Source organism: Melanerpes formicivorus, unplaced genomic scaffold, assembly GCF_026170545.1.
Source record: "Melanerpes formicivorus ecotype bairdi unplaced genomic scaffold, bMelFor1.0.p_v2 SCAF_2, whole genome shotgun sequence".
In the NCBI taxonomy this organism is placed as follows: Eukaryota; Metazoa; Chordata; class Aves; order Piciformes; family Picidae; genus Melanerpes; species Melanerpes formicivorus.
Window position 1 is genome coordinate 56,627,614 of NW_027142354.1, and position 24,916 is coordinate 56,652,529.

Genomic DNA, 24,916 nt, shown 5'->3' on the forward strand with positions numbered 1-24,916 from the left:
TGTGGTCATCATCAGCTCCAGTCCTTGCACCTCTCCTTGGCCTGGCCAGTGATGCTCCCTCCCGGCTGGCTTGCTGGGACTGGTTTCAAGTCTCTGAACCGCAGTGGTGTCTGCATTTCCTTCCACTCCTTGTGGTGTTTCCCTGACCTAACCATGCCTGGCAGGAAGGTGACCTGTGCAGCTGTAGAGGTGTTTTGCCCCAGAGAGTGCCTGGAAGGTCTCCAGCATGTTCATCCCAGGCTGAATCCCTCCCTTTGCAGGCGAGACACCTCTTGCTGTGTTGGGGAGGCTGCCGTGCTCCCAGCTAAAGCACGGCTGATGCATTTGCTTTCCTGTGGCTGCTTCTGCATTCCAGCTCCTGGAGACACCACCCCACCCCCCACCCCCACTTCCCATTTTGATGGGTTTATTTTCCTGTCTTGTGCAGCTTTTATTCACATTTATTTTCCACAGAAGAGGCTAACGAGACTTTCACTGTAAGCTGCGGTCTCATGGCCTCTCCTAAGGGCTGCAAAGGGGCTGAACTAGAGAACTACACGCGGGGACAGAGGAAGAAGAAGCTCCTCCTGCTGTTTCTCCCAGAGGAAGGTCCCGATGGACACCCTCTGCTCACATACGCAGCTCCTCACTGCCTTCTGCTGGCAAAAATGCATCGAAATCTCCCTCCCCGCCTGGGCTTCTCCCAAGCCGGCGCCAAACACTTGCGCTGGGTGTGTGGTTTGTGGCCCTGCCTCACACCCTTCCTGGCATCGCCTGGTCCTCCCCTCCCTGCAGAGCTGCTCTGAAATGCCTCCTCTATTCTGCACTCAAAGGCTCATTCTGTGCCAGAAAGCAAGGTGTGGAACAAACAAACTCTCTGTTCCTAAGGGTCCAACTCTGCCTCTGGGGGTGAGATGTGTCTCCAACATTTCCTTGCCTCAAAAGGGCTCTCATGTCCTGGCAGCTCTTTGCCAAAATCCCCAGGGAAGCACAGCCATCTCCGAGGCTCTCTCTTGCTCCAGCTGCCCAGCAGTAGCTGCTTGGGAATGGAGCATGTATTTCTATCCCTGGTTGCTGGGAGCAAAGCATCCAGGAATGAAGGGTTTATAGGATTTGTTGCTGCTTGTGTTTGTGATACTCATCTCCTAGGAAAGGATTAGCTGCTGGGTCTGGAGGTGGTCCTGTGTCTGCCTGGCCTCTGAAGTCCAGCAGGAACAAAGGGTGTGCTGCGGACTTTGTCACCACTGGAGCAACCAGCTGCCAAGCTGTGCTGTAACCAGGAAAGGCAGTGAAGGCAGCACAGCTGTGGAAGCAGGGCAAAGAGGAGGACCACAGCCATCCCCTACTTCCAGATCATTGCGTGGAGTTGTGTGCAGTGAAGGCCACCTCCACAGGTCTAAGCTGGTGGTCTGCTGTAGGTTTCTGTGGTAATATGCTGCTTTTCCCTACATTGCTGTGGCTGGCAAAACCCAGTTAACATGATGGTGCTGAATGTATTTCCTCCCACATTTGAATGGGTATAGAAGACAATTTCCTTTCATTCACTTGCTCTTGTCAGCCTGAGCTCTTGCCTGAAAGCACCTGGTGATGGGCACAAGGCATGCACCCTGGAGAGGTACTGGAGATTCCTTTTAGGAGAATCTCTGTATTTAAATTGTAGCTGAGCCAACTGCTCCCAGAAGCTCCCTCAAGCATAGGGTGAACCTGAGACACAGCCTGTAGTGCCCATCTTGTCTTTGCAGACATCTGAAAACCCTTTGGATGAGAAGCAAAGGCAAGTACCCATGAGTGCTCTGCAGTCCTCCCCAGCATCAGCCTGAGGGCTCTGCTTTGGAGCTGCTTGTGCATGACAAAGTGGAGATGAGGGACATGATGACTGTGTTTTCCTTTTTATTAACACCACACGTTTCTACCCCTTCTGACTAAGACCAAGGGAATAGTAGAGCCTGTCCTCTAGGCACTGAGTTTGTGACTTGCTGCCGCTGCTGTTGATTAGGGGGGAAGGAAAGGAAACGATGTTCAGTGTTACTCAGACACCAAACAACATTTTCTAAAGCAGATCAAGGCAAGAGCATGTCAGGTGAAGAACAGGTAAGCAAGAATCTGGAATCCACTGGGGTTTTTTTCTGGTTTGGAGTAAGAAGAGTGATTAGCATGACCCTAAGGGTGTAGCGTTCTTGCTGTTCTTCACTGTCCTGAGCTCAGATTCACACAAGTTTTCAATGAAGCCCTCTGGAAAGCTGGAAATTGTTAGAAACCCCTAAACATAGCTGTTCCAGTAATGTTTCCAGGGAAAATGGTGAGTCACAGATGGAAAAGCAGCACTGTGGCTGTGTGCACCAAGCGTGCAGAATTCTCTGTAGAGTTAGAAGATGCAGCAGCTTTCTAATGTGAAAACCAAGAGAGTGGGGAGGTGGGGATTTATCTCAGAACTGGCTGGCTATTACAAAATCAAACAGAAGTGGGGAGATGAGAGGCTTCCTCTGATGTATAGGCTGATAGGAAAATGAAGGTAGTATAGAGTCAGTCACAGAAAATGTCTGCTGGGCACAAGGGAAGGAGTGGCTAAGGTTACACAAGGGAAACATGACCACCTTTGCTCTCATTTTCAAGTCAAATAGTTCAGAGCTAGATCTTATCACTCAAGACTTGAATTAATCATGGGGTGAGTACTATAAGTGGAAGAAATAGATCAAATTATAAAGGCAAGCTGCTACCAAGCTCAGTGGAAACTCGAAAGAATGAGGAGGAATGAAGAGAGAGATGTGAGTAAGACTAATAAAAATATCAGCTGTGCCTCAGGGAATGTTGCTGTTCTCGGCCACAGATTTCAGAATCCAGAAGTGCTGCTTTAGTTTTCCATCAAGTAACCAGGCTAGGTAAGAGCTTAAATTCTTTCTGAGGGTGCTAGCCCTGCTGAGATTGAAGAGGCTTGCAGCTGAACTGCCCCCTTGGGCCTCTGAATTGTAACTACCTGGTGCATATCAGACAAACTCACTCTTCTGGTTTTACATTTCCAATTCATTCCATTCATTTGTTCTAAACGTTTCCCCCACTAGACTATTTTTGCAAGTGTCTGTATGTGGAACTGAAATCAGTTCTGACTTACTTCATAAGAGCACATCATGAGCTCCCTGTCCTGTTTTGGGACATTATAATCTAAGGCTTTATCCTGTGAGCAGGCACATTTTTAATCTGTCCATCAGCTCAGTGACAAGAGTCTTTCCTTTTGTTCCTGCTGGGCAAACTTCATCCAAGATACAAGTGGACTGAGCTGCAAGCTTTCTGTAATCCCAGGCACACTTTTGTTAAAGGCTTTTTGTTTTTTTTTCTCCTGGTACCTTTGCAAAAGGGAGGAAAAAGAATCAAAGAGATCCTCCTCTCTTTATGAATATAAAGATGTACATCTGAGGCACAGAAAAATCCCCAGAGGAAATATAACATGAAACCTGTTTCTAATTTTGTTTTCACAGAACCACTGAGGTTGGAACAGGCCACTGAGATCATCAAGTGCAGCCCATGACCTAACACCACTACGCTGACCAGACCTTGTCATGCTTTGTTTATCACTGATTAGTAAGCCAAGGTACTTTACAACTCTTCATAGGTTATTTTATACACACAGAGAGGGGTATATATATTTAACCCCCCTGTAACTATAACTAAACTATAACTATAACTATAACTATAACTATAACTATAACTATAACTATAACTATAACTATAACTATAACTATAACAGAAGTCTATATGTGCTAAAAATATACCTAATGGAAAGCCCTTTATGTATACAGTTGGTTATGAAACCATATCTTTAGGGTTAAGAAGATCAAGAAGGTACAAGCCCTATGAGGAGAGGCTGAGGGAGCTGGGGTTGCTCAGCCTGGAGAAGAGGAGACTCAGGGTGACCTTGTCACTCTCTACAACTACCTGAAGGGAGGTTGTAGACAGGCTGATGATGGTCTCTTCTCCCAGGCACCCAGTACCAGAACAAGAGGACACAGTCTCAGGCTGCGCCAGGGGAGGTTCAGGTTGGATGTTAGGAAGAAGTTCTATACAGAAAGAGTGATTGCCCATTGGAATGGGTTGCCCGGGGAGGTGGTGGAGTCGCCGTCATTGAGGGTGTTCAGAAGGAGACTTGATGGGGTGCTTGGTGCCATGGGTTAGCTGTTTAGGTGGGTTGGATTGGTTGATGGGTTGGACACGATGATCTTGAAGGTCTCTTCCAACCTGGTTTGGTTTATTCTATTCTAATAAAGAAATGTTAAGTATCAGAAGACTTGTTCATTAGAAGACTTTGGGAGGAATTTGAACTCAATTTCACTGGAGAGAAAAAAAACCACCACCCAAAGCAAGAGTGTTCTGCAGACAGCAGGTGACTGTGTTAATTAATGGTAAATATTGAACCTCTGGAAATTACAGGAGGTGATATTTCTGTTTGCTTTAGTGATAACCTAAACGCTGGTCCCTGATAAGTCCTGTGCCAAAGCCACCTCCTACTTCAACAGAAACTAAATGTTACAGAAACAGATAGCATTCCAATCAAACCTCCCACAAAAACTTGAATTGAGGATAGCTCTTTAAGGACTTTATTGTCTCTTGACATCTACCCTGCTATTTATCAGACTAAATAAAAGGCTTCTCCTTGCAGCACAGTCTGTTGGCATTTCTTTACAGAAGAGGTGAGGCTGATCTTTAAAGTCAGTGTAAGATAAATGCCCTTGCAGGTGAGAATCAAAGCTCTCCTCCAAACAGACTTTTCCACGTGGGGGGTCAGGCTGGAGCCGCAGTTCTCTCACTGACCTTCCCTGGCTCAGAAGAGGTTTCACTCGGTTGGTTGGCCGTAGCCAGTCCCAGAAGCTCTCTGGTTTGTTTTGTAACTCTCACTTCTCATCTTGCCTGCACTAGAAAGTCTGGCAGTCAGGCAGCTGTAAACAGCAAGCAATTACTGATTTGGTGATGAATCAAAAATCCTATTTGGCTTCCTTGGCCCAGGCAATGCCCTTATAGCATTGGATTAGAGCAGCAAACGCTGAGTAGCCATATGGGTTATTGCTAATTCTCTTTCTGTGGTACACAGCTTAGTGCAATATCTTCTAAACAGATTGTGAGACACCAGTGTTCTTCTTGGGCAATTGCAGGAATTTGAGATTGAGCTCCCACAAATCCCTTTCTTATATAATCTGCTTTTATTTTTAATATCTAGTGCTGCTTCCCTGCTGCCAAATGCTTAGTTGTCCCTCATGCCAGAGCTCTTTTGCCCACCCAAAAGGCAAAGCAAATTATTCTTTGCTATTTGCAGAACTATAGTGGCGTTGGAAAAAAATTAAGGGAGGTGTTCAGGAGTTGAAGAAAGCAAATAAAGAGGGCATAGCATCTGCTTGGGATCTCTGCAGGTGCTAAGCAAAAAGACTAATTGGTGATGTACAACTGCCATGACTAGCACTGATGTCACAGCTTTCAAGCACCAAAGATCATGCTCCTCTGTGCTGTCTTCAACTCTGCCTTGCCACAGCAGACCCCAGATAAAAGCCTGCTCTGTGCAGGGGTAGGGGATGAATGCTGTCCTGCAGACAGAGCACTGACTTGGGCATTGAGAATGTGCTTAATGGAAGTGGCTACTGTCAAGACATGCAAAGTTACTGGGCACCATCCCAGCTCTGTGCTGTGTAGAGCTGATAGATGGGTTCTGCAAAATGGGTTTCCTTAAGTGTGGTGCAACAGGCAGCAGGATTCACATCCCAGTTCTGTCCATCTTGCTCATCACAGGCACAAATTGAAGAGAGTATGTCTACATGGTTTGCAGACAATCTAGTTAAAGCATGATGGCTTGTGAGGGATTTGTATCACTAAGAAAGCAAGGTTTCCTTAAACACTGAGTGCACCTCACTGGAAGAGGGCAGTGAAATTGTGTCAGGGGACTGGAAGCTGTGAACTATTTCTCATGTAAGGGTTACAAGAAATCATCAGATTACAGAAGGTTCTCTCTGCCTTTTCCCCCAGCAGAGCTCTAACCAGAAGCTCAACAACTGCCTAGTGCCATTCAATACATCCTCTTCTTGTAAGAGCACTTACAGACACCCCCTCCAGGTTTTGGGAGGCAGACAGCCTGCAAAGTAACATCACTTCAATTGCCAGTTCAGCCTCCCAGTGGTTAAAAGCAAGGTTGTGCAGTCGAGTTTGGTGGTCAGCACTGTTTCTAGTTGTTCTATTCCTTTACAGAGTTGCATCATGCAACCATTCCACACCCTAAAAATAAACCCAGCTGCTTTTAAAGCAATTCCTTTGTCCTGTTGTGGGATTGGTGACTGCTCTGGGACTGCTGAGAGGCAATTTCTCACCTTTTGCAGAAGCTCCCTGTTCACAACAGGCTCATCAGCTGCTTCTCAAGGCCTATGGAAAGAGCAAGATTTCCTAACTTAGAACCCCTGTCTGTCTGTCTTTCTGTCCATTGATGACTTCCCATGACACAGCCCCTACCTGCCTGTCTCTGTGAGAGAGCAGCCTATTATCAGGCTGAAGTTGCCCAGAAGGTGTTGGAAGAAGGCTGATGCCAGGGGTGAGTGCCTGGTCCCAACGGAACCTCCAGAACTGCTCTTGGCTCAGCTTTGCAAACCAGGAATGGTGACAGGAAGGGAAATGCTCAGGAGGAGCTTCCATTTCTGGTACCTTGAATGATGCCTCCAACTTGAGACACTGGGAGTAGGAGTTACCTGCTCTTGCTGGTGCAGAGCAGAGCTGGCTCAGCCTTCATGTGGCATCAGGACTCTGTGTGCAGCCAGAGGAGTTGTGCTTCCGTGGCACCTCTCCCCAGGGACTGTCCTTGTCCCTGCTCTCCCTGTAGCTGCCACCACTGTTGAGCACACTCAGGTCAGCCTGACCTCTGCCAGGCTCTGACACACAAAGGCTACAAGAAATAGCAGCCAGTAACTAGAAACTCATCCACTCCCAGACTCTTGTCTTGCCCCTGTGACCTGTGGCTGCTGCTCTCTCCCTGATCCTGTGCCAGCAGAAGTGACAGCAGCCAGCTCTGTTTAACTTCTTTGGAGACAGGAGTGAGGACAGAACTTGGTCTGTTCCTCTGGGCTTAGCTGTTTACATGACCTGGGCAGCCTCTCCACACTGCTTATGCTGCACTTGCAGCCTCGCAGCTGCAGCATGGTGTATGTGTCCCTTGCTGGCAGCATCCCACCCCACATCCCAGCTCTATTCCATGCCCAGTTGTGCCATCCCCTTGGGCACATCACTCTGGGCATCTTCTGGGAGTAGGAGAGTGAAAGAGATCAAAGAACAACAGTCCAAACGCTGACCTGCTGTCATCTGCAGCATCTGCCTTTGGTTCCTTCCAAAAAAATGTCTTTTGAAATCCTTTAACACCCCTGACGTCAGAGGAGCTTTACAGAAACATCTGCCTGGCTCCCAGCACATCTGGCTGCACTGGCTCCACCACCTTCTGCCCTCTCACAAGCTCTTTCACGGGTCCTGTCCCACGCTGATGGCTGGAGACTCTTTGTTCTCACTTTGTGCTGTGTCCCAGGGTCACGGATGAGGCGACACAGGGCAGGATGCTCAGCAGGATGTGGGTCCTGCCAGGCACAGTCCTGCAGCCCCAAGGAGACTCGAGCATCTCTGATAAAGGCTACCAGGACCCACAGAGCTCAGAGATGGCCATAGCAGCCCAATGTGATGAGTGTCATCTGAGGAAGCCAAGCTCAGGATTAAGTCAAATGGCTGGGTGCAAAGGGACATGGCAAAAACTGAATGCAAGGGCTTGAGGTTAAATGCAGCTCCTGGGCAAATGAGGAAGTCCCCACAGAATGTTTTTGCAGCTCAGGCATCTTTCCAGCAGTGTAGTCCCTGCTTACAGAGCTGGCCCCCAACACAGGCAGCCCATCCTGCATCTCTGTCCACATCACACTGCCTCCCGCAGGTCTCCCCCTAGACCACCTCCTTGTCTTCCTGAAACTCCTTCTTTCTCCAAACCCCTCACGGGAGAGGATTTTGGTGTGAAAAGTCACCATAGCAGCAGATGGAGCTCTGCCCTCCTGGCTGTCATATCCCTGCAGCAACACAGCCCCAGTTCAGGCAAATTCCCCCCACTCTTCCCCTGGGCCTGGCCATGCCAAGGGTCTCTCCTTCACAGGAATGCCAATCTCTCCCCTGGAAAATGTCATCTTAGAGCTGCCCTTGATCAGCCTCCCCTTGATGCCCAGCCCAGCTCTGTCCCAGAACTGGGTAGGGCTGGCTGGAATCTGTCTTTCTGGCCCAAGCAAGAGAGAAAAGCTTACCAGCTCTATTTCTTCACCCCTGTAATTTAGGAAAAGGGAAGCTGAACTCCATGACCACTCTTTAGCCTTTGACGTTTTCCAGTGTGCTCTGTAGCCTTGCAATTTCCCCCCCCCCCCCCCCATCATTATAGGATAATACTAAGTGCATGTTAATGTAAGAGCTGCCAAAGATGTTTGAAAGGCTTGTTTGTCCCTCTGCAAAGGGAAATCCTCCCCCTCCCTGCCATATGCACTTATTGCTCCCAGAGCTCCATTCTTCTCTGTGCAGTTGCCTTTCTGGCACTGCTCTTTTTTGTTTATTTGCTATTTCTGACATTCTGCTGAGAGGGGAGTAGGCAAATTGGCAAAACACATGGCAAGGAGTTTCCTCGTGTGACAATAACACCACCAGCCACGGCAGGACAGCAGAGGGACTTCATCTGCCTGCTTAATATTTTCAACAGCTGTTGGCCCTAGAAGGGGCAGTATTCATGTGCATGTATCAGTGCCTGGTGGTGGTGGGTTGAGGGGAGAATTTTGGTATTGCTTTTATACTGATGTGCCCTCTGCTCAGCTTTAATGTGCAGACAGACAAAGCTCACCAATCTCCTCCAGAAGAAAGGTTTAAATAAATTATCCACAGTATCCCTAACTAAATGATTACTGATTACACACACGTGTGTATACACACACACACACACACACACACTCATTTATGTTGCTTCCCAAAGCCTCACATTCATCTTGCTCTTTGAAAATGGCTTTGAATGTTTTCCCCATGTGATCTTTGAAGTGAAGCCCTTCACCTTTACAGAGATAAGCACTGTCAACAGGAGCTCCTGGCCAAGGTGCTCACCCCACAGTGGCATTCAAGCAGAGGGTGAAAGCAGACCAAGGAAGATCAGTTTGGCCCTTAGAAATGTTGCTGTGACTAATCAGAAGGACATGGACATGTTGGAGTGGGTCCAGAGGAGGGTCATGAAGATGATTTAGGGGGCTTCAGCACCTCTCCTATGAAGACAGACTGAGAGTTGCTCAGCCTGGAGAAGAGAAGGCTTCAGGGAGACCTTAGAGCTGCCTTCCAGTACTTAAAGGGGGCCTATAGGAAATATGGGAAGAAACTTTTTACAAGGCACAAGAGGTAATCCCTTGACAGAGAAAGAGGGTAGATTTAGAATACATGTAAGGAAGAAGTTCTTCACTGTGAGGGTGGTGAGGCACTGGAAGAGATTGCCCAGAAATGTTGTGGATGCTCTAATCCTGGAAACGTTCAAGGCCAGGCTGGATGGAACTTCGAGCAAGCTGGCCTAGTGGAAGGTGTCCCTGCTTGTGGCAAGGGGAGTCCCTTCCAACTCAAACCACTCTATGATTCTATGACTTGAGAACATTTACATGACCTCTTTGACATGCCATGAGTATGGACATCTCAGGAACATCCATCTGAAATCTGTGTGGGTGAACAGGCTAACACTCACCTCCAATATACACCGAGTTTGAACTCCAAGGGATGCTTCACGTAATGCCAGCCTGGATGTTACTGACAAAACTAATCACCTACTATTTTAGTGTCTGAAAGAAGGAGCCCCTGGATATATGCACATTTTAGGAAGACATGGTAATTGCTATGCATGGTTATTGCAAAATGCAGATCCCAGGACACATTTCAAAATGCTCAGCAGATCTGAGCCCTCGTGTGCCTTGCTGGGAACCCTGGTGGAAACCACAGAGCAGAAATTGCCTGCAGCTGGCCCAGCTTCCTAGGAAAGGCCACATATGGCAACTGTGTTCTCCTAAGGGGAGAATTATTCATGAATTGTCCTTTGCTTGCCATGTTTCCAGGCTGTCCTTCTTCTAAAAGCTGTACGACCCAAGAATTCAGGAAAATCTAAACACATGGTCCAATGTAACTGGAGTGTCTGCAGGCATGGGAGGACAGGAAAGTGTGCCACCAGCCCCACCAGCTCAGCCTGAAGGAGCTGCTAGTTGAACAGATGGAGGTGCTCGGGACTGAGCTCTCTTTTGTTCTCTTGAACTAGAAAAACTCTTTTTCCTCTGTGTGGCTTTTAATTCTTTGGAATGAATCCCCTCTCTTTTTTCCCACGTGGCTGTTAGAAAGGCACTGACTGTTCTCCCACCCTGCTCCACAGTCATGGGTTTGGATGTGCAGTAGCTGCAGAAGAATTTGAAGGGAAAGGAAGGACAAACTTTCCTAAACTAGATTAGAAAAGTCTTCCTTGTTTCTACACTACGATCGGAAGGATCAGGTGCCTCCATGCCTCACAGCAGAAGGGTAAGTTGCTCAGCTGCCAAATGTTCCCTCTTCCACTAACAGAAAGCTCTTGGATTGTTACAGCCTAATGAAATAAATTTCTAGGGGGGTGTTATTGCCTATAATGCTGCTGGACTCATTGTTGTTGGCTTCTCCATGCCCCACTGCTCCTGGGGGTTGATAGACACTGCAGACGCTGTGGCTGCTTAAACCTCCTTCGAGCCTTTTCTGTTGCTCATTTTCCTTCTCAATATTATTTTGAATCCCAGTCAGTGCTGGAGTCCAGTTCATGGTGCAGCCCTACAGTGGTAGTTGGGAGGCAGAAAGGATTAATGGCTGTGGGAAGAGGCAGCAGGAGCAACCCTGGGCACAGAGAAATGCCACTAGTGATGACTCAGTGGGAGGTGTGAGGCAGCTGGACCATGGCACAGGGCCATGTTCACACAGTGTAACTCAGACAGCAGAGTACATGCTGGGGAGTGCAGAAGGGGACAGCATTTTGTTAGCTCTCGCTCAGCAAATCCATCCTGATGAGTCTGGGGCCACATAACTTGTCTTTGCTTAGAAGGAATTCAGGCTGCATCAGCCTTGGACAGTGAAGTTTTGCAATGTTTAATTCTGTGTCTTTGCAGGCTGTCCACTAGTGACAGTCCCATCATCAAGGAGCATTTGCTGCTGGGAGGAGACTACCTGTGTCTGCTTCTTGCAGACACCAAGTGAGGACAGAAAATAAAGTGAGTTCTGTTGGTGACAAACAGGGACAAGAGAACCACTGTGCCCTTCAGGAGGTAAAGATAGCTTGAAAAACTATGGAGGAGCAAGGAGGAGAGGAGGGACATCTGTGCTTGCTTGTTCATTCATGTTTCTAACAGCCTTTATTATATTTAGACTACACAAGCTGCTACTAGAAATATTTTCCATCTAACAATGATTTGTGGAGCAGGAATGCTCTATGGCAACCTTTACAGCTCCTCCTGGCCCAGGTCTTTTTACACACCTTTGACACTTTTGATGCAGGTCTCCTGCACTGTCATCAGACAGAGATGGAACCTTGGATCCTCTTTTGTTCAGTTCTTTTGCTTTATATTTTCTTTGTCTAGCAGGCTGTAACCAGACAGGAGCAGAGGGAAATCAAATGTCATCAAGCACTGCAAGACCTCTGCCCTTTCTGAGCTGACACAGGGAGATCCTTCATTGCTTTGACAGCTAAATGGGAGAAAAGGAAACACAATGTTCCTCCTATTTCTAAACAGTCACTGGAATGAAAAAGGAACAATTCTGAGAGGAAAGAATTCCTGTTAGAGCTGGTGCTTGAAAAATAGTGGTGTCTGTGTTTGGCATTTGGAGCAATACTAAGCGGGGACATTGTTATAGCTTCTTTGGATGCCTTTATCCCTCACAGACAGGCAGAAAACCAGAACCAGCTTATTGCTTCTTAGAAAGTCTATCAAGGATGTCAGGTATACAATGTATTTTCTATAAACTGCTTTAATCTGGTCTTATTTTCTATAACAGTGACGTTTAATGATCATTTTGTATTAACCTGCTTTCCTTTGTCCCTGGTCTGAAGGGAAAATTCTTCTAATGGAGAGGAAGGAAACGAAGCCGGCATCCTCATTAGCTTGCAGCCATGCCCAGCTCTTGCTCCTGGACAGGAATTAGCTGAGCAGGCCTCTCCTGACATATGAAAACATTCCTGATGGATTGTGCAGGTTTTTACCCACAGAGAACTCTCTCTGGTGTTTGCAACAAGAGTTGATCAGAAGCCTTAGATGCACGACTCCCAGTCTTTGCAGTACAAAGGCTGGCTATGAAATCCATTTGATATCTGACAGTCATTCTGCAGGACCCATCCCCAAATGAAAGATTGCCATGCAAGATGATCTGTACCTTTTATACTTTGTCACCTCCTGTCTTACAGCTGTGGTGGGCTTCTCACTCAGGGGCTGCCCCACTGCTGTGGCTGTAAGTTGTGCTCCATGCCCAGCTCACGCTCCCCAGGCTTGGTGCACGCAGAGCTGCAGACCATGAAATGCTGCCTGTCCTGATGCTGGAGTGGTGCAGAGCAGCTCAAACAAGGCTGTGGGTTCTCCTGCGGCATCAGCAAGAGGAACATGCCCCATCCTTCCTTAGGAGTGGGTTTTAAACCAGATGCCCCCAGGGGGGCATTGATGGGCTATTGAGATTTGTTCAGCTTCCAGTTCCCCTCTCTTATCTCTCACATTAGCTCTCTGCTAACATGTAAGAGGTGTTTCCCAGTTCCTCGTAACTCATTCCTGGAAAAGGGAGGGTGGGAACAGAAATATTCCATCAGACCTCTCTCCCCGGCCTTACATTTCCGCAGTGCACACGGCAATGGGCAAGCCGGGCTCCTCCCGGTTATAAGCATGACATAGAAATCATAGAAGCAGGTCTGTTCGAGTAGAGCAGACCTGTGCTGCCAGCTACACTGCTGACTGCCACAGGAGCAAGCACAACACCTGGCCAGAGGAGCTTCTGACCAGGAAATCAACTTTTCTAGGCTCTGGAAGAGGCGACATGTTGGATCAGATTCATCTGCTGGCTGCTGTGACAGTCCTGGGAGTCCTGGAGCAAGGTAGGGACCGTGGGGCACACATGGCCAGATACTCGCTGGGTCAATCTATAGTACCTCCACTGATTTCATTTTGCCTCTGTATTTCATTTCTGCTGCTGGACTTCGACTTCTCTGCTTTTCAGCTAGGGGACTGATACTTTGTCAGTGTTCTGAAAAGCATTCCACAAAAATGTGTTTCCCAGGCTCCTACCTCCAGAGTTTGGAGATTTTTTGGTAGATCTTCTCTGCAAACATGTAGAATTTCTTTCTTTGATAAATATGTTTACAGCAGTCCCTGAGGAAGCATTAGCATACAAAGAGCACTGTGGCGTGGCAGGAACAGGCTGCTGTGGGTCACACTGAACATCTCCCAGCCAGGGTTCTATATTGCATGGCAATTTAATTCAATGTCTGGCTGGCTTATCTGAGGCATCAGTGCCCTCCCTACTCAGCTATCAGGATTTAGAAGGTGGGGGAAAAATAGAGATTGAAAACAAAACCGAAAATGGGCAGTAACAAAGTGCATCTGAACTGTGCAGAAGCTTCTGAAGATAATTGATGGTCTGTTAATTATGCAAGAGAGAAAGCAGGTACAAGACTGCCTGCTCCTCACTTCACTGTTGCACTGAGTCATTCCTTTCCCTTGCCTCAAACTTGATCTGTGATTTTCATCCAGCTTTTTCTGATATGGGGGTTACAAGTTTAGGAGGAGACAGCAGATCTTTTGCCCTTACCTCTGACAGTCTCCTGACCCCACTGTACCCAGCCAGAGCACTGACTACTGCTACTTTTTTCTCTTTTGCTGCAGCCTACTTCTTCCTCCAGGTGATCTATGCTAGGAGAGCATTTGGCATTTCTCCTCCAAAGATCTCAGGCCCACCTGAATTTGAGAGGGTCTTTCGAGCACAGTAAGAAACTCCTCTTAAAAGATACGTTCCAGATTTCGCATCTAACGGCACTGACCCTCCCCTGCTTTGCTGCATATTTCTCAGGACTGTGATTCAGGAGTTACTGACCTTCCTCAGGGTGAAGTTACTGGGTTTGAGAGTGAGCATCAGACTGTGTTTGCTCACAAGTCCTAAACACACCAACTATTACTGAGAGAAACTGTTATGGTTTGACCCCAGCCAGCAATGATTTCTTGCGCCCTGCAATCCCTATTCCTTCCACTGTGATTCTTGGGAATAAAAGTGGGATGGGAACTGCAGGGAAAGGTGCAAGCCTGGAGGCTCTTTATGGTGACATCAGCTCTAAAAAGCAGCAGTCTCCAACCTCTGGAAACTGCATGGGGAAGTGGAAAAGGAAGACCTTCCTGCTTTCGCTTGCTTATGATCTTTCTCTTTCCTGCCAGGGTGAACTCCTCTGAGTATTTTCCCATTTTCCTGGCACTTTTGTGGCAGGCTGGACTCTTCTTCCATCAAGGTGAGAGAGCCCATTACCCAGTTTGTCACTGGATCTGTTCCTCTGAGTGCTACCTCAATTCTCATGTCCTTCTGAACAATAAACGAGGCAGTAATTCCGTCTCTGATGGGGGGGTAGAGCCAGGAGGACAGAGCTTTTATTCCTTCACCTTGGGCTACCTGCTTGGCTCAAAGTAGCTCTAAAAGGCCTTTGGAGATGGTCACTGTGATGTCTCTCAACTACAGGTCTGGCTGCAGCCTTGGGTCTGCTCTATCTTTGCAGCCGCTATTGTTACTTTATGGGATACAGGACATCGTCCTCAGAAAGGTAAACACCTCTGCCAGTGTGGAGCACCTGCTAGCCTCTGGAGCTTTCCATCTGGGAGCATAAGGTGCTTTGGGGAAGCTTAGGACTCCCTCTGGCTCCTCCGGGGTGCCTGCATGACCCATCCTTGCCAAGTTTTCTCCAGGACACGGGTACAGGGATGGGGCCAGAGATATGGGTAGAGGGCACGGCTCGGGCTGCCCCGAGTACTTGCACCTGCTCCCTCCAGGCAGAAGCTGGGCACGGGTCCCAAGCAGGGGACGGGGGACAGCCAGGGGCTGCCTTTCCACCTCCCTTCCAGGAAGGAAGGGACCATTCCCGGACAGGAGAAGCGATGCTCATTCTGAGCAGGCTCCCTCTCTCCCACCAGGCTTGCCCCGATGTACTTCAGCGCTGGAGTTCTCTGGATCCTCCTCGCAGCGGCAGCCCTGGGCATCTCGCGTTTCTTCCTCTCTCACTACGTGGGACTGGACGTGCTCCAGCTTCTCACAGTGTGACCTGCTCCTCTGTCCCTCAGCGGTGTCCTCACCTTCAAGTCCTGCTCCCTTTCTACCCACAGGAACAGACTGGCTGTAGCTAATACAGCACCAGTGACAAATCCACCCTCATGTGAGTTTTTAACACCTCCCTCCCCACTGCCCAGCACCAGCACAAACTGCTGACCTCTTCAGGAGGTATTTTTTCCCCCATGGCATTCTGTGTGCCAAGTGATCCATATCTGGCAGCTCCATGGTCGTGCCTAATGTGGAAACAAGGAGAATTTTAGGAAAACAAGACCTATCAAGGCAAACTCATCTGAGTCTGAGCTCCCCAGTGAGCTGCTGCAGGGAACTGCCATGTGTTCACACATGTGGACATGTGTTCCCCTTCCTCCAGCAGCTCTGCCTTCAGCCCAGGCACCAAGCCAGGGTTTGTGCCAGTTTTCCAAGGCTCACACCTAAGAAAGGCATTTGTTTGAAAACAGATGTGAGCTGTGGCATAACAAAGGAGGCAAGGGACAAACAGGAGCACGCCACCAACATGTGGTCTGAAAGCCTATTGGTGCCCTTGTAATGGCTGTTAGCCACCGCCCGTGGGTGATATCATAAATCAGACTGCACAAATCAGAGCCACTCCTGCATGGGTAACTTTGGATACTGCTGAGCAACAACGTGCATAAATAGAAGGGCACTGAGCCTGCTGTGCTGGGTGTCTCCCTGTGGGTCTGCAGGTGGCACAGAACAAAATCCTGGGTGTCTGAGTGCAAGGCAGCTGCCTCAGTTTCCCTGACATGCAGCGCAATGCAGCCTCTGGCCCTCCATCCCACAGGAGGAGAGTTGTGAGTAGGGATGAGCTGATTGTCAGAGCTGCCAGGCTCCTGGATTGGGGTTGAGCTGCTCAGCACCAAAGAGTGGTCCCCACTGGGTAGTTTGCCCAGTGGCCAGGTCTGCCTCCAGGCATGGCTCTGCTGTGGCAGGAAGGGCTGGGTTTTCACACCACTGATGATCTTGGCCGTTGGTCTGTTTATTTTAGAGACACAACTTGGGCAACACCATCAGTTCTCTGTGCCATCATCACACAGGGATTTCACACTAACCCTGGAGAGCAAAAATAACTGCATTGCCATGCTGCCCATCTAAACTGTTGTCCCCAAACTGGGCATATGACCAGGCAAATCTCCTTGTTCTTTACTTCAAGGTCCATTTGTTTCTTTTTTATTCCCCCTCTCTGTTTTGAAAGGCTCTGCTGTCCTCTGCAGAATTCTTCAGCCTCCTGTCTCTTCCCAATGCCTGGTCCTGTGAAATGTATCATTTTGTTTTAATTTATAACCTTTCATCATAACCACATTCTGAAGCCTGCTGTCCTCCCCTCCCTTCCCCAGCAGGAGGCATATCTAGATTGTGTAAACAAACAGCAGGGGGGGAGGTGGGAGGTGGGCTGGGGTGTGTGTGCGTGTGGAAGAAGTGATTAACTTTTAACATTGTTTTATTTCCTTTCTTACATTCTAAATTGGCTTATTCAGCAAAGCCCCCAGTCTGTGTCCCTTTTGGCCCCTCCTGGAGTCACACTGCCATGTTGAAGTTGGCAAACACTGCAGGGAAAGGCTTAAATCCAAACAAAAATAAGGGTACAGCAGCACTGGCTTCTGCAAAGTTGTCAGTGCATTGAGGCCCCATCCTCACAGGAGCCCCCGGGGTGCCACAGCAACATAGACAGCAAAATAATTTGTTTTCCAGCAGCTTTGGTGAAACGTTTTGGAAAAGGCTGAGCGTTGTTTAATCCAGCCTGTGCCTTAGCAAGGCCAGGGAAGAACAGACAGGCCAGCTGCTCACTGTGAGATTTTACTTTAACCTTCACATCCACACGTCCCACCACCTCCTGAAGTGAATCCTCAGTCCTCGTGCTTTTACCAGCATAACCAGTCAGCTCCCAGAGGGTTAATGCAAAAAGACTAGTTGGCTCTGTGTGAAAACCTTGCTGTCTTGGGTTAGTCCAAGGGGATGCTCACCATATCTGTAGACACAACCTCCATTTTCTACACCACAACCAGTTTTTGAACCCCACTGTACTGCCCTGGAGTCACTGCCCACCTCAGCCCTTATTTTTCTCAGCTCTGTCTGTGACAGGGCTGCAGAATGACTCAGAGGGGAGAAGTTAATGATTCAGCAGTGAGGCTCTGGCAGACTAGCTTCTCCCCCTGGATGCAAAGGACCATTAAAAGTCCTGGTGCAGTACAGCCAGGCTCTGGCCTCAGCTGCCTGCTGTCGCTAGTTCTGCCAGAGAAAAAACACGTGGCACGTCAGCCCCTTCAAACAACTGTCAGAGGGGTCATTTCAGGTGCCTCTGCAGGAGGAGAGCTCCCCTTTCACCCAGGGATGCTGTCATTACTCTAATACTTCATAGCTGGAGCTCCAGTTGGAGATGTCCCTGCTTACAGCAGGGAGGTTGGACTAGGCAACCTTTAAAGGTCCCTTGCAACCCAAACCATTCTACAGTTCTACAATGGAAGAAAATCACTTTGCACTGGACCACGGTTCAGTGATGCAGTTGATGCTTTCAGGATGCTGTTGGCACACCACATGCACTGGTACCATATGAAACCTCTTTGCCTACCTGTCAGATGCTGCAGAGATGCTGGGGAGCCAGCTTTGGACTAACAGTCTGTGTGCTGGGTGGGACAGGGTCTGCCCCTTCCACCCCAGGGTTCCGTAAGCTGCAGTTTGACGGCAGCCCACTGTTCCTGACGCACCGCTGGCGGCAGAACAGCAGCTTCCAATGGTCGGAGAGGTTGAGGCCCTCCCCCAGCCCCCGTAAACCCGGCAGCGAGCCCTGCCCGCCCCACGCCGCTTCCCTTCGCTGGCTCCGGCTTCCACCGCTCGGTAGAGGGCGCCCGTGCGACGCCGTTGCCGCTGGCGGGGACTGGCGGCGGAGAGGTAGCAGCACCGGGGCGATCGGCAGCTGTCCGAGGGGGGCTGGCAGCTCGGAGTTGTGCCAGTAGCATCGCTCACTGCACCCAAAGTGGCCAGGGCATCCCCGGCTGCACCCGAAGGCAGCGGTCGCGCAGGCTGCCTGCACGCAGTGCCGTGCTTCGTGCCACTCTTGCACAAAACTTCCTGTTTCAAGCTTCGTCTGTGCTGGGCCAGGTTCTGGTGTTAGAGTTATTGGGGTGGGGGAGCCCTGGAGTCCCACAGAGATCTCCTGGAGGCGCCTTACAACAGACACAAGAGCCTCCTGCAAGCGCTTCAGGGATTCCCGAGCTCCTTGCTGCACCCTCCCCTTACAGCCAACAGTTCAGTGTCAGCAACGGGAAGGAAAAAAATAATGTTTGTTGTGAGATATTTGAAAGCAAATCCACTCTGATACTACCATAGTCTCCCAGGCAAGGCAGCCAGCTGGACAGGAGGCCAGCAGAGAGCAAATGAAACCTTCAGAATCAGCAAGAACTTTTTTATCACAACAAACATGGAGGCTGAACTTATAAACAAGCCTCTGTCCCCTGACAGGGCTTGGTCCAATGTCAGCAAACAAGTCAGAATGAAACTGCACAGCTCTGTCCCACTGGTGGAGCAGCTGCCATCCACCGCAGGGATCAGCCACTGCTGCAGGCATTCCTGTTCCTGTGTTGCTGGCAGGAACCCAGGCAGGTGCCCATAAGGCTTTTGCACCACGTCACAGAATCTTGTGGCTTGTTTTTATCTTGAAAACCTCAAGGGCAGCCATGTGTACTTTCCTCCCTGTCATGTAGGATATCTGCAGAGACAGGTCTGGTGCACTGACAGCTGCAGATTTACAGGTGGCTCCTAGCACCAAAACACTGTGCCCTGGGACTGGGGGAAAAATACATTCAGGCACAGGAGCCCAAGCACCCCAGGAACCACAGCCCCTCACTCCCTCCAGGGCACGGCTTGGTGGGGCGGGTGAAGCATGCCCTTGAATTTCCCTGGGAAAGCAGCACTGCTAACTTTCTTCAGGGGAGTGCTTGGAAGGCGAGGGGAAGGGCCTGTGGGGAGGAAAGAGGAGGCTGCAGCTGGTGGTCCTGACTGTGTAGTACTGGCATGTCACCCAGGTTTCCATAGCACCAGCATCCATAACACAGGGCCAAGGGGAGAGAAAGAAGTAGGTCAGACTGGGCTAACAATACCAAGTCGAGTTGTGTCTATCTCAGCCTGATTTGGGGAAGAGGAAAGGGAGAAGGGGATAAAAAAAAAAAAGGAAACCACAAAGTATTCATAGCTTGAGCAATGCGTTTCTTTCCCTCAGAAAAATAAAGAGCATTTAAAGCCACCGCTGTGCAGTGCTGGGAAACTAGCACCCACCTCCTGCCCATCTGAGCAGAGACTACAAGGGAATTCAAATGCTAATGTGGAGCCAGACTGCTCAATGGGTCTTTATTTCTGCGGCAGCTCCAGGATCAGAGCTCTGGGGAAGCAGCCGGCTGGAGCTGTGAGCAGATTATTCTGCCGACAGTACTATGGGGACGCTTTCCTTTCCTCACGCTGTTCCTCATCCCGATTTTGTAACTCCTTGTCGTAGTTTTACTTCTTTACATTCGAGGGACTTCAAGAGCAAGGAAAAAGAAAGGCACACTGGAGTTGTGTAACTGAGACAAGCTCGGTAGTGACCCATTTTATGTGCTGAGTCTGCGGAGGCCTCACTGTCAGCCTAGCTGTGTTTTGGGGATGGCCTGTGCACACCGCCGTCGTTTTGGATGATGTGTTTGTCACTGCCAGAACTCAGGATGTTGTGTGCAGTAGGATCCAGAACTCTCTTGATCTGAGTAAATGTATGGACACACACATCTGCTGGGTATGCAACAGAGCAAGATCAGAGGAAGGAGGAGTGCTTTGATTGGGGTGAATTTGAGGGGGCGGGTGCAAGAGCACTAGCCTCAAAGGAGGGATGCAGATGGACTGCGAATGACCCATGCCATACCTGCAGTTTGAGACCAGTGTGTTTGGTTTGAACACAACAACATCGCAGTTGAGATGCAGCCGGGGTGTGTTTTAAACAGGCCTGTGAGAGCAGGACCATTGCCTGCAGGCAACTACTCTCTTTACATTACCACAGTAAAAACCATTCCTGGGTTAAATAGTGGGGTGGAATGCAAGCAAAACCAAAGCTATCTGACACTTTTTATGTTAGCAGGTCGAGACAGGGAGGCCAGGAAAATCCATGCTCTGAGGTTACAAGGCTCACCTTCATCAGTTTTATACCTCCAAGCAAAAACCACTTATAAGAGAGCAGCAAGAATTAATCTTTCCCCTAGTGAAGGTGGAGCCTTTGTGAATGCTTCCCCCTCCAAAAGAAAACTTACACGTTTGCTGTGATTGCTTAGGAAAGCCCATGCCCTGCTCTAGCCCCTGGCTCTCTGTTTAGGGACTTCCAGGGTTTAAGAGCTAAATGTTAACATTTTGGTAGGAAGAACAAAAGTAGGGTCAGCATTCAGGAGGACTCATAGAGTACGTTCAGACTGAGAAAATAAAAGAGGATGTGTGTGGTGTTGCTTTGACATTGAACTACTTGACAAGAGAAAGCTGGGTGACCCCAAACAGCTATAACAATGTTACCTGCAAAGGGTGGAAGTCAAGGATCATGATGTCAGCAAGGACGAAAACAGCGAGCAACCTGCAGTTGGTGAGTGCTTAAAATAGGCTCCCTCTCATCAACACGGGTGGCTAGAGTAACAAGAGCTCAGGCATTGTGTAATCTGCCTTGATACAGATACTGCAGCACGCTCTTGGAAGAATGGATTTGGTCACCCCACTGTGAAGTATTTACAGCTTTACAGCTCTTTCTGCTAATGGGAGGGTGCAAGGAAATGCAGACAAGGCTCATGGCAAAGATGCCAATGGACACTTGCCCACCATTCTCCTGGCAGGTACACTGCTGAACTGCCAAAGAGCTGTAAATGTTCTGCCTGAGTGAAGCAGAGCAGCTTGATGAGCTCAGTACAGCACTGCGTGGCCAGATGGCTTCTGGATCAGAGCTGACTCATGCCCACCTAGCTCAGAGTCAGGCAAAACATGCAGATACCTAAAATATGCTGGTAGAAGACACGTTGTCTGCTGCTGTGATTGCAGTCACAGCAAGGGAGCTAGCTGTGCCGGTAGAAAGGAAAAGGTGTTCTGCCAACTGCCAGCATTACAATGCTGCAAAACTGAAATGGTAACAGGCCTGAGTTGCACTAATGAGCACCAGAGAGGTGAACTCCCAACTGAGCCCCGAGGGGGTGTGATCACTGAGGAAACAGAACAGAGCCAATCCTTCCATTTCCTTTTGACAAAGGATGGTGAGCACAAGCTGTGGGTAAGCTGGTGTACAAAGGGGTGGGTGACCCATTCGAACTGGAGAGCAGTGGTCTCGAAGGAAGGACCTGGGTATTTGCTTTTCACTAAAGCAGTGCTGTCAGCCTCTCCAGTTGGTTTCCAGGTGGGCTTGGCTTCTTAGTGAACTACATTTTAGGAAAGCTGGAAACGTGAGCTCTGCACAGTCTCTGCTGCAGACCACCATGTTCAGAGTAATGAACAAAGTTAGGAAGGGAAAAAAAACAAAGGTGTGTGTGTGTGTAAAAAGAACTAAAATAAAGAAATGAAGAGTCACCAAAAAAGCCTCTTAAACTGCCCAAAGCAAAAGTGAGAGAGAGGGAGGCTGCATTAGCAAAGCTGTGAATTGGCAGCATTAGCAGATGATGAATGTGGCCACGTTATCTAATATGGTGGAACACACATCATGCATATTTAATAGCATTTTTTAGCTCCTGTTTGTCACAACAGCCAGCTAGAGGCTGTTTCTGAAGCCATGAGTAGGGACAGAAAGGTTATCATGGAATTTCAGGGCTTTTGACTGGAGGTCTCACACACACAGAGGAGACACCTCCTTGGTTAGTGTAAGACTTCCATGCATTCCCTGTTTTAAGTAATAAAGCAAACCAGCTGCTAGCAGTGTTTGATGAGAGTCAGTCAGGTTTGTAGATTAACTATAAGATCCTGAATTATAGATGCTTATATGCAAATGCAAGGAACATGCAGCACGCAGCTGAGACATGAAAGATGAAGATTATGATGGAGGTAGAACATCTACCTAGGAAAGAGAGAAAGGGAAGGCACACACAGCCATAAGCTCAGGATGAGTGAGTTCTGCCAGCTGTTCAGAGCAGGCAGTTAATATCTGCTGACTATTTTCTTCTCCCTGAATTGGCAGTGCTGATCCATAAAAGATTTGTTTGTTGTTTTGTTATGCTTGTTTTGCATTGCAATAATATCCCCCAAACCTACTCAGAAAACAGCTTCTGTACCACTTCCAGACACACCAAGTGTCTCCACATACTTAGATGACTATAAACCCCTGGAAACAGAGCTGCAGGTTTTCTCCCTTGTTTCCTTGCCCAGGAAAGAAATGTAAGCAAGGTAACAAATAGAGATTTATGACTGGTACCAAACAGAAACACCCTGAGCAGGTAGCAGGCTTCAGGGAAAAGCTTTACTTTGGTCCATCTTAACACTTCACATGTCTACTCAGCCCTGTGCATCCCTCCATAGGTGGGACTGCTGTTCATGCTGTCCTGGTGCAGGTCTCTCTTCCCAGCACCATTCACTACGATCTCTGAAGGATGTTGCACAGATGTGTTACTATCTGGCAGATCATTTCTCCAGTAGATTTACACCCAGGAGGCCTCTTTGCCCAGTTTCTCCCAGATGGAATACAAAATTCAGCAGGATGACCTTGGCTGGGATTACAGCCCTCCCCAGGCTGATGTGAACAAGGTGAAATTTATCTTCTGGGCATGCAAGTAGGAAAAGGAGAGCAGCTCCTGTCCCCTGCAGTCTGGGAGGTGGGTGTGCCTTTCCCCTTTGCAGGAACAGGCCAGTGAAATCCTCAAGTAGAACAAAGCCCTTTCAGAGAAAAAACACTGTACCTGAAGCTGCAGCATGTTGCCAGACACACTACAGTTCAGCAGTGTCTGCTGGAAAGGAAGGTAGAGGTACCAGGCTGGCACCATAGAATAAAAAAGCCAGGTAATTATGATGTCTAAGTCCTAGAAGACATCACAGAAGCAAGGCCTGGGAGTTTACGTGTATAAAATATAATTGCTTCCTTGCTCAATAAACATTTAAGAATCCTGTATGGATGCTTCCAGCAAGTTTTTTGTCCCCATCTCTTTCGTTGCAAGAGCTCACACAGCATGGGACTACGCAAACTTGCAAAAGCAATTATCTGAGATGGCCTCTGAGGCGCAGGGCTGCTGCTGCTAATAAGCTCCACTTGAATTGTTAATTATTTTGGTCTTTCAAACACCACATATATATTGGCTCGTTATGACTCTTCTGACAACTATTTATGTCTTTGCCCCTGCTGTTCGCAGTCGTGTTCTTCCCCTGCAAGTGGCTGCACCTAACTTCCTGTTGGCTGGGTCACATTTCAGGGCAGGCAGGTGTTTTGCCTGTGCTTAAAAGCAATCACCTATTTGCAAAGAAGTCTTGTGACCTTCCTGCCAGCACCGGGTGAATGTGTGCAGCAGAATTTCTTGCCAGTGTGTACACGGGATGATTTTCATTTCCTAGGAGACCTCTAATGAGAAAACTTGTGTCAGAATGCTGTTTTGAGTACAATAAACATTCAATCAAGATGTAGTTGGCAAATGGGGTTTTATTTATTACTGAAAATTATAGAACAAGAAATCAGCCACTCCAAAACCATCAAGTCACATGGATCGTGATGGGTAAACAGAAAACCGACTTCCATCATTGTTCAAATGAGTTAACAGGGACGAAAAAGACCAATCAGACTAACAAAATGGCACTTAGTGAACGTACCCCAGTGTACAATTGTTAATATACATTATAGGGAGGCAAAAATTGTCACTCACTCACTGTTAGGCTTCAGTAAAGATTAGCAGAAGGATCTTCTTTACACTGACTACTCAGAAATAAAGCTGTGAACAGATGCCACACCTCCAGAGTCCTAAGGTCACCACTTATCTTTTTAATCTCACTGACTCCCTTACACCTATTTTAATCTAGAGTTACTTTAGCTAATGATTCTTTCTAACACTATTTTGCAGAGGGAATTGGTCTGGTTAGACACAGAGCAAATGGACTGCAGGGTGCAGAGGGCAGGTGGAAGAGCAGCCCTTTGTATCACCCTGCCAGATGACTGGTTGAGTTTTAGCTGGAGATGCCGCAAATAAGCCTGCCTGTATCTGAGCCCAAATAAACCAACAGTCACTCTGAAAACACGATCTGGAAAGGTCGGGGCTGGCCGCTTTTCAGCCGCTGCGGTTGCTAGCCCCATTGTTAGTGTTTCTGGCCTGTAAAACCCGTCATTAGGACACAGCGTGGGCAGCCTGCCCAAGGCCCTGCCTCGCAGCCCAGGCCTCGGCCTGCCCGGCCGCCATCTCGGCATGCAGCCTCCCGCAGGCCGCGTCTCATCCCGCCCGCCAGTACAGCGCCCGTCGCTCCTTCCTCTGCCGCCTTCGGGGCTGGCAGCGCGGCCTAACGTCCCTCCCTCAAGGCCTGCGGCCTGCACCTCCCCGTTGGTGCCCGACCAGGCCGCTCGGCACCCGCACCGGCGGAAGGGGGCCCGCGCCCCGTCGTGTCCCCCCCGCGCCGCGGCGGGAGGCGG

General features: G+C 48.8%; 1 protein-coding gene across 4 annotated transcripts; it reads left to right on the forward strand.

Annotated features, from left to right (window-relative positions):
- The first annotated feature begins 10,310 nt into the window (after nt 1–10,310).
- Nucleotides 10,311–16,374, forward strand: LOC137453355 (leukotriene C4 synthase-like). Of its 4 annotated transcripts, none has more exons than XM_068162563.1 (7): nt 10,311–10,536; nt 11,148–11,303; nt 13,037–13,111; nt 13,899–13,998; nt 14,442–14,512; nt 14,737–14,818; nt 15,186–16,374. In XM_068162563.1, the coding sequence occupies exons 3-7, from the start codon at nt 13,054–13,056 to the stop codon at nt 15,310–15,312; spliced, it is 438 nt and encodes a 145-aa protein (XP_068018664.1). In that variant the 5' UTR covers nt 10,311–10,536; nt 11,148–11,303; nt 13,037–13,053; the 3' UTR covers nt 15,313–16,374. The 4 variants fall into 4 exon arrangements, with proteins under 4 accessions (XP_068018664.1, XP_068018668.1, XP_068018676.1 ...); XM_068162567.1 differs by having other exon boundaries at nt 11,148–11,249; XM_068162575.1 differs by lacking the exon at nt 14,737–14,818.
- The last annotated feature ends 8,542 nt before the right edge of the window (nt 16,375–24,916 follow it).

Bases quoted from the DNA above. Each gene is read 5' to 3' on its own strand.
- LOC137453355 (XM_068162563.1), top strand. From the start codon at position 13,054: ATGTTGGATCAGATTCATCTGCTGGCTGCTGTGACAGTCCTGGGAGTC. The intron at 13,112-13,898 runs GTAGGGACCGTG...CTTTTGCTGCAG, and splicing joins CCTGGGAGTCCTGGAGCAAG to CCTACTTCTTCCTCCAGGTG. The intron at 14,819-15,185 runs GTAAACACCTCT...CTCTCCCACCAG, and splicing joins AGGACATCGTCCTCAGAAAG to GCTTGCCCCGATGTACTTCA.